The sequence below is a fragment of the Varanus komodoensis genome, unplaced genomic scaffold (assembly GCF_004798865.1).
Source record: "Varanus komodoensis strain SLA01 unplaced genomic scaffold, ASM479886v1 scaffold280, whole genome shotgun sequence".
Taxonomy (NCBI): domain Eukaryota; kingdom Metazoa; phylum Chordata; class Lepidosauria; order Squamata; family Varanidae; genus Varanus; species Varanus komodoensis.
This window is the reverse complement of record NW_025335728.1, coordinates 46,586-59,561: the sequence shown is the minus strand read 5'-3', so window position 1 is coordinate 59,561 and position 12,976 is coordinate 46,586. Positions and strand designations below refer to the sequence as shown.

At 49.2% G+C, this 12,976-nt stretch overlaps 1 protein-coding gene across 1 annotated transcript; it reads left to right on the top strand.

The window, feature by feature from the left end:
• The first annotated feature begins 2,699 nt into the window (after positions 1 to 2,699).
• LOC123025723 (zinc finger and SCAN domain-containing protein 31-like) lies at positions 2,700 to 12,582 on the top strand. The gene is made up of 4 exons (XM_044434675.1): positions 2,700 to 2,749; positions 6,162 to 7,097; positions 9,058 to 9,184; positions 11,362 to 12,582. The coding sequence occupies exons 2-4, from the start codon at positions 6,381 to 6,383 to the stop codon at positions 12,183 to 12,185; spliced, it is 1,668 nt and encodes a 555-aa protein (XP_044290610.1). The 5' UTR covers positions 2,700 to 2,749; positions 6,162 to 6,380; the 3' UTR covers positions 12,186 to 12,582.
• The last annotated feature ends 394 nt before the right edge of the window (positions 12,583 to 12,976 follow it).

Sequence of the window (12,976 nt, the reverse complement as noted above, 5' to 3'; positions counted from 1 at the left end):
GCCTCTTCCTCCACAGGGCCGCCTGCTCCCTGCCACGATCCCCGGCTGCTCTTGCTTCCCTTTGCTTTTCTCTTCATCGCTTACTGGACAGACAGCGAGCCAGCAAGCGGCGGTGTCTGCTGCCACGGCTGCTGCTGCTGCTGCTTATATTTTTATTCCACCTTTTTTCCTTTCAAGGAACAAAAAACAGCTTACACAATTCTCCTCCTCTTCTCAGGCGTATCCTCTCAACAACAACCCTGTGAGGTGGGATGGGCTGAGAGTCTGTGGCTGGCCCAAAGTCACCCAGGGAACTGCATGGCTGAGTGGGGACTCAAACCCAGGACGCCTGAGTCCCATTTCCCACTACCCTGTGCTGGCTCTTCTCCCCACCACTCTCCTCTGGGCCAGAGAGAGAGAGAGAGGCAGGGAATAAGGGGGAGCAACTCCAGGGGGCCCTTGAGTGGCCCATGCTTGGATGTGGGCCTTAGCAAGAGGCCGGCAGTGCCTGCCTCTAGCCCTGGTCCTTTTTACATGGGCAAGAAGGTTTTTAGGTTGATTGGAACTCCTGTATGGCCTCCAACTCTGCCTTCAGGAAACCTTCCAGGAGGGAAGTGGGTAATTGCAGCATTTGAAATATTTTGGCCTACAACTCCCATCAGCTTGAGTTCGTCTAGCCACTGGCAAGGATAATGGGAGCCGGATGGTCCCTGATGTGGGCATTTCCTTCACTCTGAACCATTTCATCCTACTAATTGGCAGATAATGAATGGAGGTTTGCGATTCCCCGGCAAGCGGAGGCAGCAAGGGGCCGTGAGAATGATATGGTAATTGATCACCATTTCTTTTAATAAACCATTTAACGTAAAAGCAGACACTGTCGCTCTTTTTCGCACACCGTTGCCCTGTTCCAAAGTGCAGTTCTGCAGCAAAAGGAATTCGGAGCCTGTTTTCAGCGGCCATCTTGCTTTAATGCTGGCTAGGCAACTTGTGGTCCTCTGGATATCATTGGAGTGCAGCTCCCATCAGCCCCGCCCAGCACAGGGTGAGGGATAATGGGAGCTGTAGGCAACTGCCCTTCCAGCAAGAGATGAGTGCTAGGAGCCTGGCCATTCTTGAACCCCTGTTGCAAGACTTACTTTTTCCTCCCCTCCTTTTTTTCCTTGTCTTGTTGAAAGTGCAATTCTAGAAGGATAAGACTAATTTTTTTTTTTTTTTTACTGCTGATTGCGAGGAAGCTGCTTTCTTTATTGTAGTTCTATGCAACCCACCAGCCCCAAGGCCCCCCGGGCAGTTCAGAAAGCCAGAACACAATAACCAGTACACAACAGTCATTATAAGATCACAGCAATGCAATTAGTATAAATCCAATAAAACGATCCACCCCACCATGACTGCAGCTAAAGCAATCTAGAGGTACAGTTGTAAACTACAATAAAAATTGAAATAAAAATCTATTAATATTGGCCAAACAAAAAGGTTTCACCTGGCTCTGAAAGACTCTTTGGGGAGCACGTTCCACAAACGGGGTGCCACAACCAAGAAGGCTCTTCCCCTATTAGCCACCTTCCTTGCTTCCTTTGGTGGGGGCTCTCTGAAAAGGACCTCCACAGATGGTCTCAGGGTTCAGGTGGGCACATACGGAAGGAGAGGTATAAAAACACTTCAAATAAATTCCAGCTACATCAGAGGAGACACTGGCACAGTCGTCTTGTGCTTACCCCCTTTGCTGGCTTCGTATCCTTCCCACAAGTCGGGAAGAGAACAGTGGAGAATCTTTCCTGCTCGTGGTGTCCTCCCCATGCAGGGGATCTTGCAGCTCCTAAATCTCCCGGGAAGCCGGTGCAACTCTTAGGGAAGGGCTCCTGCTTGAAGCTCCCCTCCCAGCAGGCAGGGCAGGTGATGGAGCTGGCAATGGGTCACCACAGAGCTGGTGTGGGCTCAGCAGCTTCTTTGCTGCTCCCCGTGATGCATTAGGCACAGGTGTCTGAGAAGGGCCAAGGTTTTTTTCTTTTTCCAGAGGGGCTATCATGTTGATTGCAGCAAAAGCAAGACTGCTGCTTATCCTGGCACCCCCTTTCATAGACAATAATACACTGTGTGCATCCGAGAACCCTCAGGCAGTCCAAGAACCACATTCAGTTTCAAAGAAGCTCTTGGGGATGGATTCCCCTGCGGGGGTGGGCGGTGAGGGAGTGGCAAACAGGGCAGGGCCAGGACATCCATCTATAAGCATCTATTTTTCTCTCGGCAAGAAGCCTGAGAATGTGAACCTTTTACACAGGGTCGGGGGGGGGGGGACTGCATGCCACCTGGGAATGCACCAAAGTATAAGCAGTTGTGGGAAAGGAGCAGGGGCCGGAAGGGGATATGGAGGGCTAGTTTGGGGTTCCTTATTCCTTGCTTTAAGGCATCACAAGACCCCCTGGGGCTTCTCTCTCCATTGTGCCCCCGTGATTTCTCACTCGTGGTAGTTTGCACCATGACATCATCCTAGTTTTCCAGCTATTTCTGTTTTAATAGTTTTCTAGCTATTAATAGTTAATTTATTTAAAACTATTTATTTAAACATTTATTTAAAACTATTTAATAGTTTTCTAGCCATTTAACAGTTTTCCAGCTATTTGTGCTGCTTTTTTTTTTAAGAGCAGGAAAAAAACAGCCACTTTGACCCCCATCATCTATGGACAACATGGTCAACAGTCAGGAATCCTGGGAGTTGTAGTCCAAAACACCTTGCACACACCAGCTTTGGGAAGGTGGCTAGAAGGTGAGTCGATAATCCTAGTTGGTTTTGCTACAACCAATCAACATACCTAAATTATTCCTTAAGGTGCCAAAAGTCTGCCTAAACATGTACAGGATTGCACCTTAAGTGTGTCAAAGGACAATAAGCCCCTGAAGATTCCTGAGAAAAGTGCCTTTTCTGCTGTGGCACCCCAATCATGGAATGAACTTTTGGGCCAGGCTCAACCTAGCGCTCATGCTGTTCACCTTCAGGTGCCCAGTGAAGACTTTCATTTTCTTAGCAATGACTTTATTATCTTAGCAATTGTTAGTTGTTCAGTATCTGTCCTTTCACATCCTTACTGTACTATAAATTTTTGTACTGCTGCTAGGTTTTACTCAGACTTTTACTTCCATTTTATGAGGTCATTCTCAGTTTTTACATTTTAACAGTACATTTTTATGTTGCATTTTATGCTTTGAACTGTCAAGAACAGAGCGGAGAATTTGGGCTATTCTAGAGCAATGCCGAAGGGAAGGAAGGAAGGCACAGGTCTCCGTCATTTGGGAAGCCAGGACTAGTCTGGCAAGGGGTCTGGCCGCCGGGGAAAAGCTTGCCCATCCTCGTTAGCCGGAAGCCCAGAGAAAAGCTGCCAGGACATGCCTGAAAAGGTTAAATCTACCGAGTCCCACTGCAGTTGCTAGCAAGGCCTGGAAATGTTAGAAGGGAAGTGTTGGAAGCGGCTGCGAAACCATTTCCTCCCCCCACCCCCCAATTTAGGAAAGCCCTGCTGGTGGGAAAGTGGCATTTTAAAAAATCTTTATTTTCTCGGGCGGGTTGTGGAGAAAGTGGGCCCGGATCTGCACTAGCCGCGCACCTTGCAAAGCTCTGCATGGGGCGAAGCGCTGCAAAGGCAGCAGGAAAAGGTGCGTGCCGCCCGGCGGGGTGTCGGACGGTGGGGGCTCATTTCCAAAAGAAAGGGGGCGGCGGCGGCGAGGCACACAAAGAAAGGGCTGCAGACGAAGCCAGAGGTTTCCTAAGCAGAGAGCGGGTGGCCGGAGCAAATGTGCCGGATTCACGAGGCGTGGGGAAGGTGCGGGGCGTGAGCGGCCGCGTTTGCAGGGCGGGGGAAGGACCGATCGAAAATCGTTCAGGTGTTCGAAGCCCAAATTGAAAATAAAGTTGAACGCCAGCTCCAGCCGGGGGACCATCGAGCCTCCGAAAGGCGCCGAAGTGAGATTTCGCGTGTCCAAACGCATCCGAATTGGTGGCATCGAAGTAGCAACATTCGGAGGGGACCGAGAGCTTTTGGGGGCTCGGCTTTTAAAAGGGAGGGTGTTGCGGGAGATGTGGCGGATGGGGCAGCAACGTCAACTTTTCTGAACAAGCCAAAATAAGGAAAGTCGAAATAAAACCCTGCTGCCAGGGAGCTTGTGATTGGAACGGATCATACCCCCAAATTCGGCGTAGGTAGGGCCGGGCCGGGTGGCAGAGTACGGACCACCCCCGTCCAGAAGAGTCCAAAGGGCCACCTGGCGAGCGACAGGTGATGAGGGCATCTCCAGTCTTACTCCCGAAGTCACGATGGGACTGTATTAGAGGGAACTTAAAATGCACAAATGCGCGTGTTTAAAGGTCGGGGTGTGTGTGTTTTTTACTTAAAGGACTGGCAAACATTCTAGACTGAAGCCCTCCGGGTGCTTTGGCCGGCAACTCCCAAGATTTCTGGCCTTGACCCTGCTGGCTGGGGTTAATGGGAGTCGAAGTCCACGGCATGATTAGGGATCCCAGGTCCGGGAAGCATGTTCTAACTAACATGTCAGGAACAGAGAAACGGTTGTAAAGCGGAGCAGTCGGGGAGAGAAATATTAGTTATGTGCATCACATGCAGAGTAATACTTGTGGCTGCCTAAAGGCAGGTTCCTAAATAAATACCTCCAAAATGTTTATATTTCAGTTGTGCAGAAGAGGAAAAAATTCTTTGTTCTTAAAATCTGAGGCGGGATGTGGAAACTCTTTCATCCTGAGGGTCAGGAAGCAGGGCCGAAACACCACACGTGTGGATTTTAGCTTAACAGAATGGTCCATGTTGCTTATTTGAAGGAGAGGAAGAGCGGGTAGGTAAAGATCACCTCTGTGCTTCTTTCTCTGAGTTCAGAGGCTTCTGGATTGCACCCCAAAGCAGTTCCTTCTGGTAACTCTGCCGTAGGTGAGATTTTTCAGCCTTTTAAAATGGGGAAAAACTGAAGAAAAATCAAACCACCAAAACATTCATTGCTGGAACAAGGGGCAGGACTTTTCTGGGAAGCGTATAGTCTTAGCTCCACACTTGTGAGTCCTGCCTTGGTAAGCCCTGTTCAGGTCTTCTGCTTGAATAGGAAATTGTTATGTGATAAGGGATACTGGATTGGAGTACATTTCCCAGCATCCCCAACCATTGTTCATGGCAGGAGTGATGGGAGTTGTGTTATGATTCCATTCCATTTATATCTCACCTTTTCCCCTTTGATGAAGAAACCCAGGTGACAGCAAATTGAAGAAAGCTGTTATAGCTTTTCCGATTCATTTACTCCTGACATCACTGTTTTTACTCCTGACATCACTGTTTATGCATTTTTCTTCTCTGTACCTGACCATGTGTGTGCGTCACTGCTAAGTAAGGCTCACACATCATGCATCTAGTGAAGTAGATCACAGTCAACCAATTTGTATGCCATAATAAACCTCTTATCTAACTTTTGGTTTTCGCTGCAACCTACTAACAGTTACTGCTCTATAGATCAGCTCTGGATGCTTTTGAATTGATGCATTTTCCCCTTTGTTGTCAAATAACATTGTGCATATGGTTCTCCACAGAGGACTGGATCACAGCCCCATGAAGCTTACAATCAAGAATGATTCCAAACTTTCATGCTTTTAAATATATGCCAGAGACTTTTTCCAAAAAATATGTCAAAGTTATTTAAATATATGACAACTGCAGCAAGAATTACAGTTGCTTTTATATAGAAATCACCAGAATTCCCAACAATTGAAGAATGGAAAAATAAACTGGCAGAATATGCAGTGATGGCAAAATTAACTAATTATGTAAACAGAAGACTGGTTGAAGAATTTGATGACAAATAGAAATTCTATTCTATTCAGTACAATTAAAGGGATGTAAAAGGAAATTCTTTAAAAAGTAGTTGAGGATCTATAATTGACTTAAAGCAATTGGAACGTTGGTGTACAGAATAATAACTTATTTTCTGAACTCCTATAGATTTCTGAATGACAGAAAGATAAATTTGTGGGTTTGAATGTATTGGTTGTACTTCTTTAAAATCTCTTGGAAACTTTATGTTATGTTATGTTACATACACTTTTCTTCTTTTTGTATTCTGTTTATGTTAAGAAAATTTTTAAAAATTATTCCAAACTTTCACCTATCTTTCTCTCTCCGCCTGTTCAGGAGAAGCTATTTGGCTCACTGGACAGGGTGATAGCCACATCTTGCTGCGGGACAAAGATCCTCAGTCGCCCTTCCAAGATATGTTCTTCGAGGAACCATGAGCATTAAAGCTCGCTGACCCCAGGCGTTGGAACTTGCCCTACATCGGGAACAAGGGACAGGGTTAGACTGTTTGAAGGAAGGAAGCACTGCCACAGCAGCAGCCGTCTTTGCCCCCAGATGGAGGAGCAGGGCAAGGCCGACTCCAGAGTGTGGGACGGGGCTCCAGGGGAAGGGCAGAGACGCCCACAGATGGTCCAGGAGGGGACCGTGAGGACCCTCCCGAGCAAGAACCCCCTGCCGCACATTAAGCAGGACCCAGAGGAGGGGCTGCGGCAGCAGCAGCACTGGGAGGCCCAGTGGCAGGAGTTCCTGAAGAGTGTCCAGAGCCCGGAGCTGGAATCGCAGCCCCCGCTTGCACCGGGGGAAGCGGCCAAAGGTGTCCAGGCCTCGCTCCGAGGAGCAGCCGACGCTGCCCACTGGTCGAGAGGAAGGTGGGTGACCCAGACCCTGCCGGGCCTTGGGGAAGAAGCCCAGAAGGCCTGCCCGAGCTGGGACTCCTTTGCGAAAGTGAAGGAGGAGCTCGCCAGCAGGGGCGCCGGCCTACGTGTGGAGGCACAGCGGCAGCGCTTCCGGCAGTTCTGCTACCAGGAGGCCAAAGGGCCCCGGGAGGTGTGCCACAAGCTCCGGGAGCTGTGCCGGCAGTGGCTGAAGCCGGAGCGGCACTCCAAGGAGCAGATCCTGGAGCTGCTGGTTCTGGAGCAGTTCCTGGTCATCCTGCCCCTGGAGATGCAGAGCTGGGTCCGGGAGAGCAGTCCGGAGAGCTGCAGCCAAGCAGTGGTCCTGGCAGAGGGCTTCCTCCTGGGGCGGCGAGACGGCAAGAAATGGGGACAAAAGGTGAGGTGGTTTTCATCACCAGTTGCCATAATTCTGGCCTCAAGCACATGAGAGTTATTTTGGAGGTTGCTCCCCATTTATTTTCTTTTCGATGACCAGGTGTGGGAACTTATGGGATCCATCCAGGTGTTGCTGGACTTCAGCTCCTAACACCCTTGCCCATCAGCTGTGCTTGCTAGGATTGATGGGACATGGATGTGTTCCCTACCCATTTTCCCCAATAATTTATTATTTTGACTTACAAGAACTCAAAACAGGAACAGGACACCTGTCAAGAGAAATCAAGATCAACGTTTACAGTTCTCCAGCCCATTTTAGCAGGAGATGCCGTTGACCTTGCACACGACTCTTTTGCTGACCGTCAAAGTTTCCCAATGTATCTGCCAGTATATCACAGCTAAAAATAGTTGGCAGAAAAAGGAAGGGAGACCAAAGAAGAGACAGGCTGACTCTACAGAGGAAGTCACTGGTGTAGATACTGAGTGACCCTCCAACAGCCCATCATGTTGTCATTTCTGAAGTGTGGGGTGTTGCTCATGTTCCCTCAACTGCTTCTTTTTCCTTCTTGTTTTCAGTTTACTGACACAGTGAGGTGTGGGGAATAATATTTCCTCAAGTATTAGAAAGGTTTCCCCAGTGGTAGGGTAGGTTACATTATTGACCAGAGAAAGATGCAGGTATGTGAGGAGATGTCCTGTGGAGGAGGGCCATGACCTGTTCTTCCCTGCAGTGGAGGGCAGGTTGCGTTTCCATGGGGCAAAGCTCAAGGAACTAGGCTTCAGGTTGGATGCCAGGAAGTTTTTCCTGACTTTAGGACCCCTAGGATATGGAACAGGCTTCCATGGGAGGTGGTGGAGGCCCCATCAGGGAAGGTCCTCAAGGAAAGATTGGGCAACCACATGAGCGGAGCTGGCTGGAGCTGGGGTCCGACTAGATGGCCCAGGAGACCCCTTCTGACTCTTTTGTTTCTGTGTTTCTATATCAGAAAGGCGTGGTGTGTATGATAAACTGTAGGGCTGTGCATTCACCTCAAAAGGAGCATGCGTCCAAGATGAGGACTCCTGCCTCTGAGATACTGTTTGGATCACCTCGGAGTCCAAGGTGGCTGGGACCTGAGGCAGTCTGAGAAGAAGCGCATTCGCTGGGAGGATTTGGGTCTCGTTTGGCGGCTCAGCAGGCCGGAGTGTTGGAAGTGGGAGTGTTCGTGGGAGTGTTGGAAAACTTGTGTTTGGAAAACTGTGTTGTGATCATGGGAGTGTTGGAAAACTGTTTGAGATGTTTGTTTGCTTTCCCCAAGTTCTGCATTGTAAAAACTGGGCAGACAGGGAAGAGAAAGGCGAGAGAGACCGTGACTGACAGCTCCATCGCTACAGTCACAGAGTGACCTTACCAGGCCTCTCTTCTTCCTTGGGGTATATGCGGAAAGAACAGATCCGAAGTGGTGTCTGTCATTCCGCTACTTTGTGCTAGTTGATTGATGGCTTGATGGCGGCAGCTGCCGCAAGCTCTTTAAACAGACACGACCGTTTGAAGGTTGAGAGCCAGCCTAAAAGTGGCAGAGTTGGCTGAAATGAAACCAGACAATGAAAAGTGAAGAGGAACCCCTCAAAGGATGCCTTCTACAGAAAAGCTCTGCTACTATCAGTCTCTGTTGGGGTGTAGAAAAGATTTGGTAGCACTGCTACAGATGTGATGGCCTGGAGAAAAACTGGAATGAGGAGTTCATGGGGAACAGCAAATAAAAACATCAGGAAAAAACATCGAAGCACAGCGAGTTGGAAGGGGTCTCCTGAGCCATCTAGCCTGACCCCTGACTTCAGCCAGCTCCGCTCATGTAATACCTAAGAAAAGGCTTTTCTTGTTTTGTTTTTCTCCATCTCCCGCATCCCAACTCTGCCTCCAGGCGGGAGCACTATCAGCGCCTGGCTGTGGCCTGATCTCTCCCATTCTGTTATTTCAGGCTCCAGCCCCTTTCCTGGAGGTGCCTGCAAATTCCTCCAAAGCAAACCTGGTTTCTTCGGAGACTCGGAACAAGCAGTTCTGCAAATCAGCCAAGCTGGAGCAGAGCCAGGAAGGGAGCGCCCTAGGTAAGCACGCCTCCAGCTACTGCTTCATGGTTAGGGTGGTACAGCCTCTGGGCCAGCTTGCCTGCTCAAAGCAGCCCACCATGGGCTGCTTAAGCCACAGAGGGCCGCTGTGCATGATGGGTGGAATCTGCATATTCAGTGCCCATCTCTGACTTGCTGTCTCATGCAAACCCAGAGACTGTGATTAGGTGAGGGCTGTTTAACCCACAGTACTCAGGTGTTTCTCGGGCACAGCGAGTCACAGCTGGGCATTGACGGTTCGAATATTCAAAACGGTTCGAATATCACACACCACACCTAGCTAGAAAGGGCTGTTTGATTGTGTGAACCAGGTCACTGATAAACCTCTGCTCCAGAAAATTTTCTCGGCCAAGGGTCCTTTGTTTAGGCATTGCTGTTCTGCAGTTAGGTGCAAAGAGAATAAAAAGGGAGGTTTTACATAGCCATAGTTGGCACCGGTACTTGGTATCACAGGGCAGCTGCTAAGGACCCACTTCTCACTTATCTTTACTCATAGTGGCAACAGGTGTCTGTTCCGAGCCCTATTAAAAATTTCCCACAATGCCCTTCAGTTAGTGTTGTTTAGGAGCATTGTGGGGAATTGAAAGGATATCCAGAACATGCTCCCCAGTGCTGCTAGAAGTGCTGCCTCTTCAGTCAGGAAGCCACCATTTACCCAGGATCCCCTGCAACCAAGAGCCGGTCTTGTAAGCTGACCATAATGTGTGTCTTTGTTATTCAACAACAGTCTAAGCCAGGGGTCCTCAAACTTTTTCGATAAGGGGCCAGTTGAAAGGCGGCACCTACACGCATGGGCATGCACGGCGGTGGCTTGCTCATTCGGAGACCATCTCTGAGCAAGCAAGCCACCACCTCCCTGCCCACGCAGCAAGCACACACGCGGACAGATCCGTCCCGCGGGCTGCAGTTTGAGGACCCATGGTCTAATCCATGGCCCACGATCTTGCTATAGTTTTGTCTGCTTTTCGTAATAACATTTCTGCAGCACTTTAACACGTGCTTAGAAGTGCTTCATGCAGATGGTGTAGCTGAGTAATGAATTAATTAATGTGTCATCTGACTGGCAGACGCCCTTACAACAACAGACCTTTTCTCTCGTCTAGATTTGCCTGAGACTGTGCCTTCAAGGCATCAAACGCATCAGCTTAATAGCCGGAGCACCAGATTAGGAATCCAAGGCCTGCTGGAAGTTCTTAACCTTGGTCTAACTGTATGCAGTGAAGACACGAGGTAGAGCTTGCTCCACAGACAAGTTGGTCACCACAGAGAAGACTTTTTCTCGGCTAGCCCTCATCACGTTATTGTGAGCGGCGGCACCTGGAGAAGAGCCTCTGGAGATGATCTTGGCCATCAGTCAGGAATATGGCAATTGGGTCCACTTGTCTTCCTAGGCTGCAGCCCCACAAATTAAGCCAGACTTAGTATCCCTGCCAATATTGCCAAGGGGCAGGACCAAGCCTGAGAGAGTGGCTTATTATTTATTTATTTTTCGATTTATATCCTGCTTTTTTCCTACAAAGGGCTCAAGGCAGCTTACATCTCCTCCTCCATCTTATCCCCACAACAACAACCCTGTGAGGTAGGTTGGGCTGAGAGTCTGTGACTGGCCCAAAGTCACCCAGTTGGCCCCATGGCTGAGCGGGGACTAGAACCCAGATCGTCTGAGTCCCAGTCCCATGCTCTTAACCACTGCACCACACTGGCTCTCAATACTGGCTTGCCTAAAGCTACCTGGTGAAGTCTGTACAAAAGAATTCAAGCCATTCAAACTAGGCAACAGTACTTGGTTTAAACTACAATAGGTAATATATATATTAAAACTAACGTTTTTTAAAACTGGGTAAATAAACAGGTTTTGACCTGGCATTGAAGTGAGTAAAGAGTTGGTGCCAGACAAGCCTCTCTGGGGAGCATATCCCCCAGATGAGGTGCCACCACTGAGAAGGCCCTTCTAATAACCACCCTCCTCACCCCCTTCAAGGAGGGCTCTCAGAGAAGGACCTCTGCCCATGATCTCAAGGTCCATGCAGTTTTAACATTTGCGGTGGTGTTTCTCCATTTTAAAAAGAAATGTATGGAAAATGTTGCTTTTCAGTTCAGAGAATAATCTATGGCTGAGCCTTGCTTGTCGCTTGATCCTTTTTGTCTCACTGCAGTGGAAGACAGACAGGTGGGAGAGAGCATTCACCACACAGAGAGTTCCAATCAGGTGGAACCACACGATGCCTCGATGAGGATAGGCTTAGTTTTCCAAAATTATGAACAGGGGGCCGTGCGGTTCGGTCAGCAGGGAACAGCCAGGAAGCCAAGGAAGGACCCGGAAAACAGGACGGGTGAAGCTGCTGCCTGCTGGGAAGGCGACTTCCAGGGGAGAGAAACCAAAGCCCAGGACTGTGAGAAACTGAACGCCGGTGAAGCCGGGGCCAGGCCAAGCAGGGGCCTGCTCAAGCACGAGCCGGTCGCTCCGGAGGAGATGCTGCTCAGTTCCTTGGACTGTGGGGAAACGTTCGCTCAGAGCTCCAGCCTCATCCCGCTGGAGCGGAGCCACACGGGGGACCGGCGGTTCAAGTGCTCCGAGTGCGGGAAGAGCTTCAATCAGAAGCGGTACCTCACGGGCCACAAGAGGATTCACAAGGGAGAGACCCCATACAAATGCTCGGACTGCGGGAGGAGCTTCAACCGGAAGTGGAATCTCATTGCGCACAAGCGGATCCACTCGGGAGAGAACCCCTATAAGTGCTCGGATTGCGGGAAGACCTTTAGCCAGAAGGGGAACCTCATGACCCACGTGCGCATCCACACAGGAGAGAAGCCCTACAAGTGTGCGGAGTGTGGGAAACGGTTCAGCCAGCGAGCCGGCCTTACATCACACAGGAAGAGCCATATAAAAATCAACACTGTAGGGAAAGCTACTGTGGGTTACCTGATTTTCTTAAACCTCAGTGAATCCGCACAGGAGGGGAGCCCGGTAGAAGCTTAGGAAAGGGAAGGGAAGCTGTGGGCAAAGCTCCGAAGGTTTTTGTATAAGAGAAAATATAGGAGAAACCCCTTAAAATTTCTGACTGTAATAAAAGCAGGGTGTGGCCATTTATTATTAAGGATGAGAAAGTCCCCAAGAGGTGGGGGAAGATTATCTGATATTTTGATTGGTTGCAGGGCAGCAAAAGACAAGACCCAGTTGGCACAAATAGCAGACGACATGCCAGAATAGTTCCCGGGCAAGGCTGCTTTGGAATGAGGGAAGGAGCAGGTTGTTTTACTCAAAACATGTGTTTTTGTTGGTTGGATTGTTTGTTTGCGTTAAACCCCTTCCTATAGAAGCCCAAATGTTCCATCTTAGACTGGATTGCATCATTCAAAATGCCCTGACATTAAAAACAAGCACTCTCTGAACCTAAGTATCAGGGAGAAGTGTTCAATCTTGGCTTCCTCCCTGCTACTTCATTCTTCTGCGTCCTCTTCCCCACAGCATGATGTGATGCAGTCTAAACAACGGTTTGACCACACAATCTGCTCTTGTTCAGACTGGCTTTTATTCCTGTGAGGAATCAACAAAAAGTGTGTTTATTTGTGCTTTTTGAAAGCCACGTGGTCCTTTTTGGTATCCTGCGGCAACTTTCACCCTGGGGTCCTCATCCTGCAACCACTTGAGTGCATGCCAGCTGCCATGCAGGACATGCAGAGGTAAGTCATGAAAGAGCTTCAGCACACACAGAAACTCAAGTTGGCTCATGTTGTGCGAATTGCTTGAGAAAACTGCGAGCTCCTCCG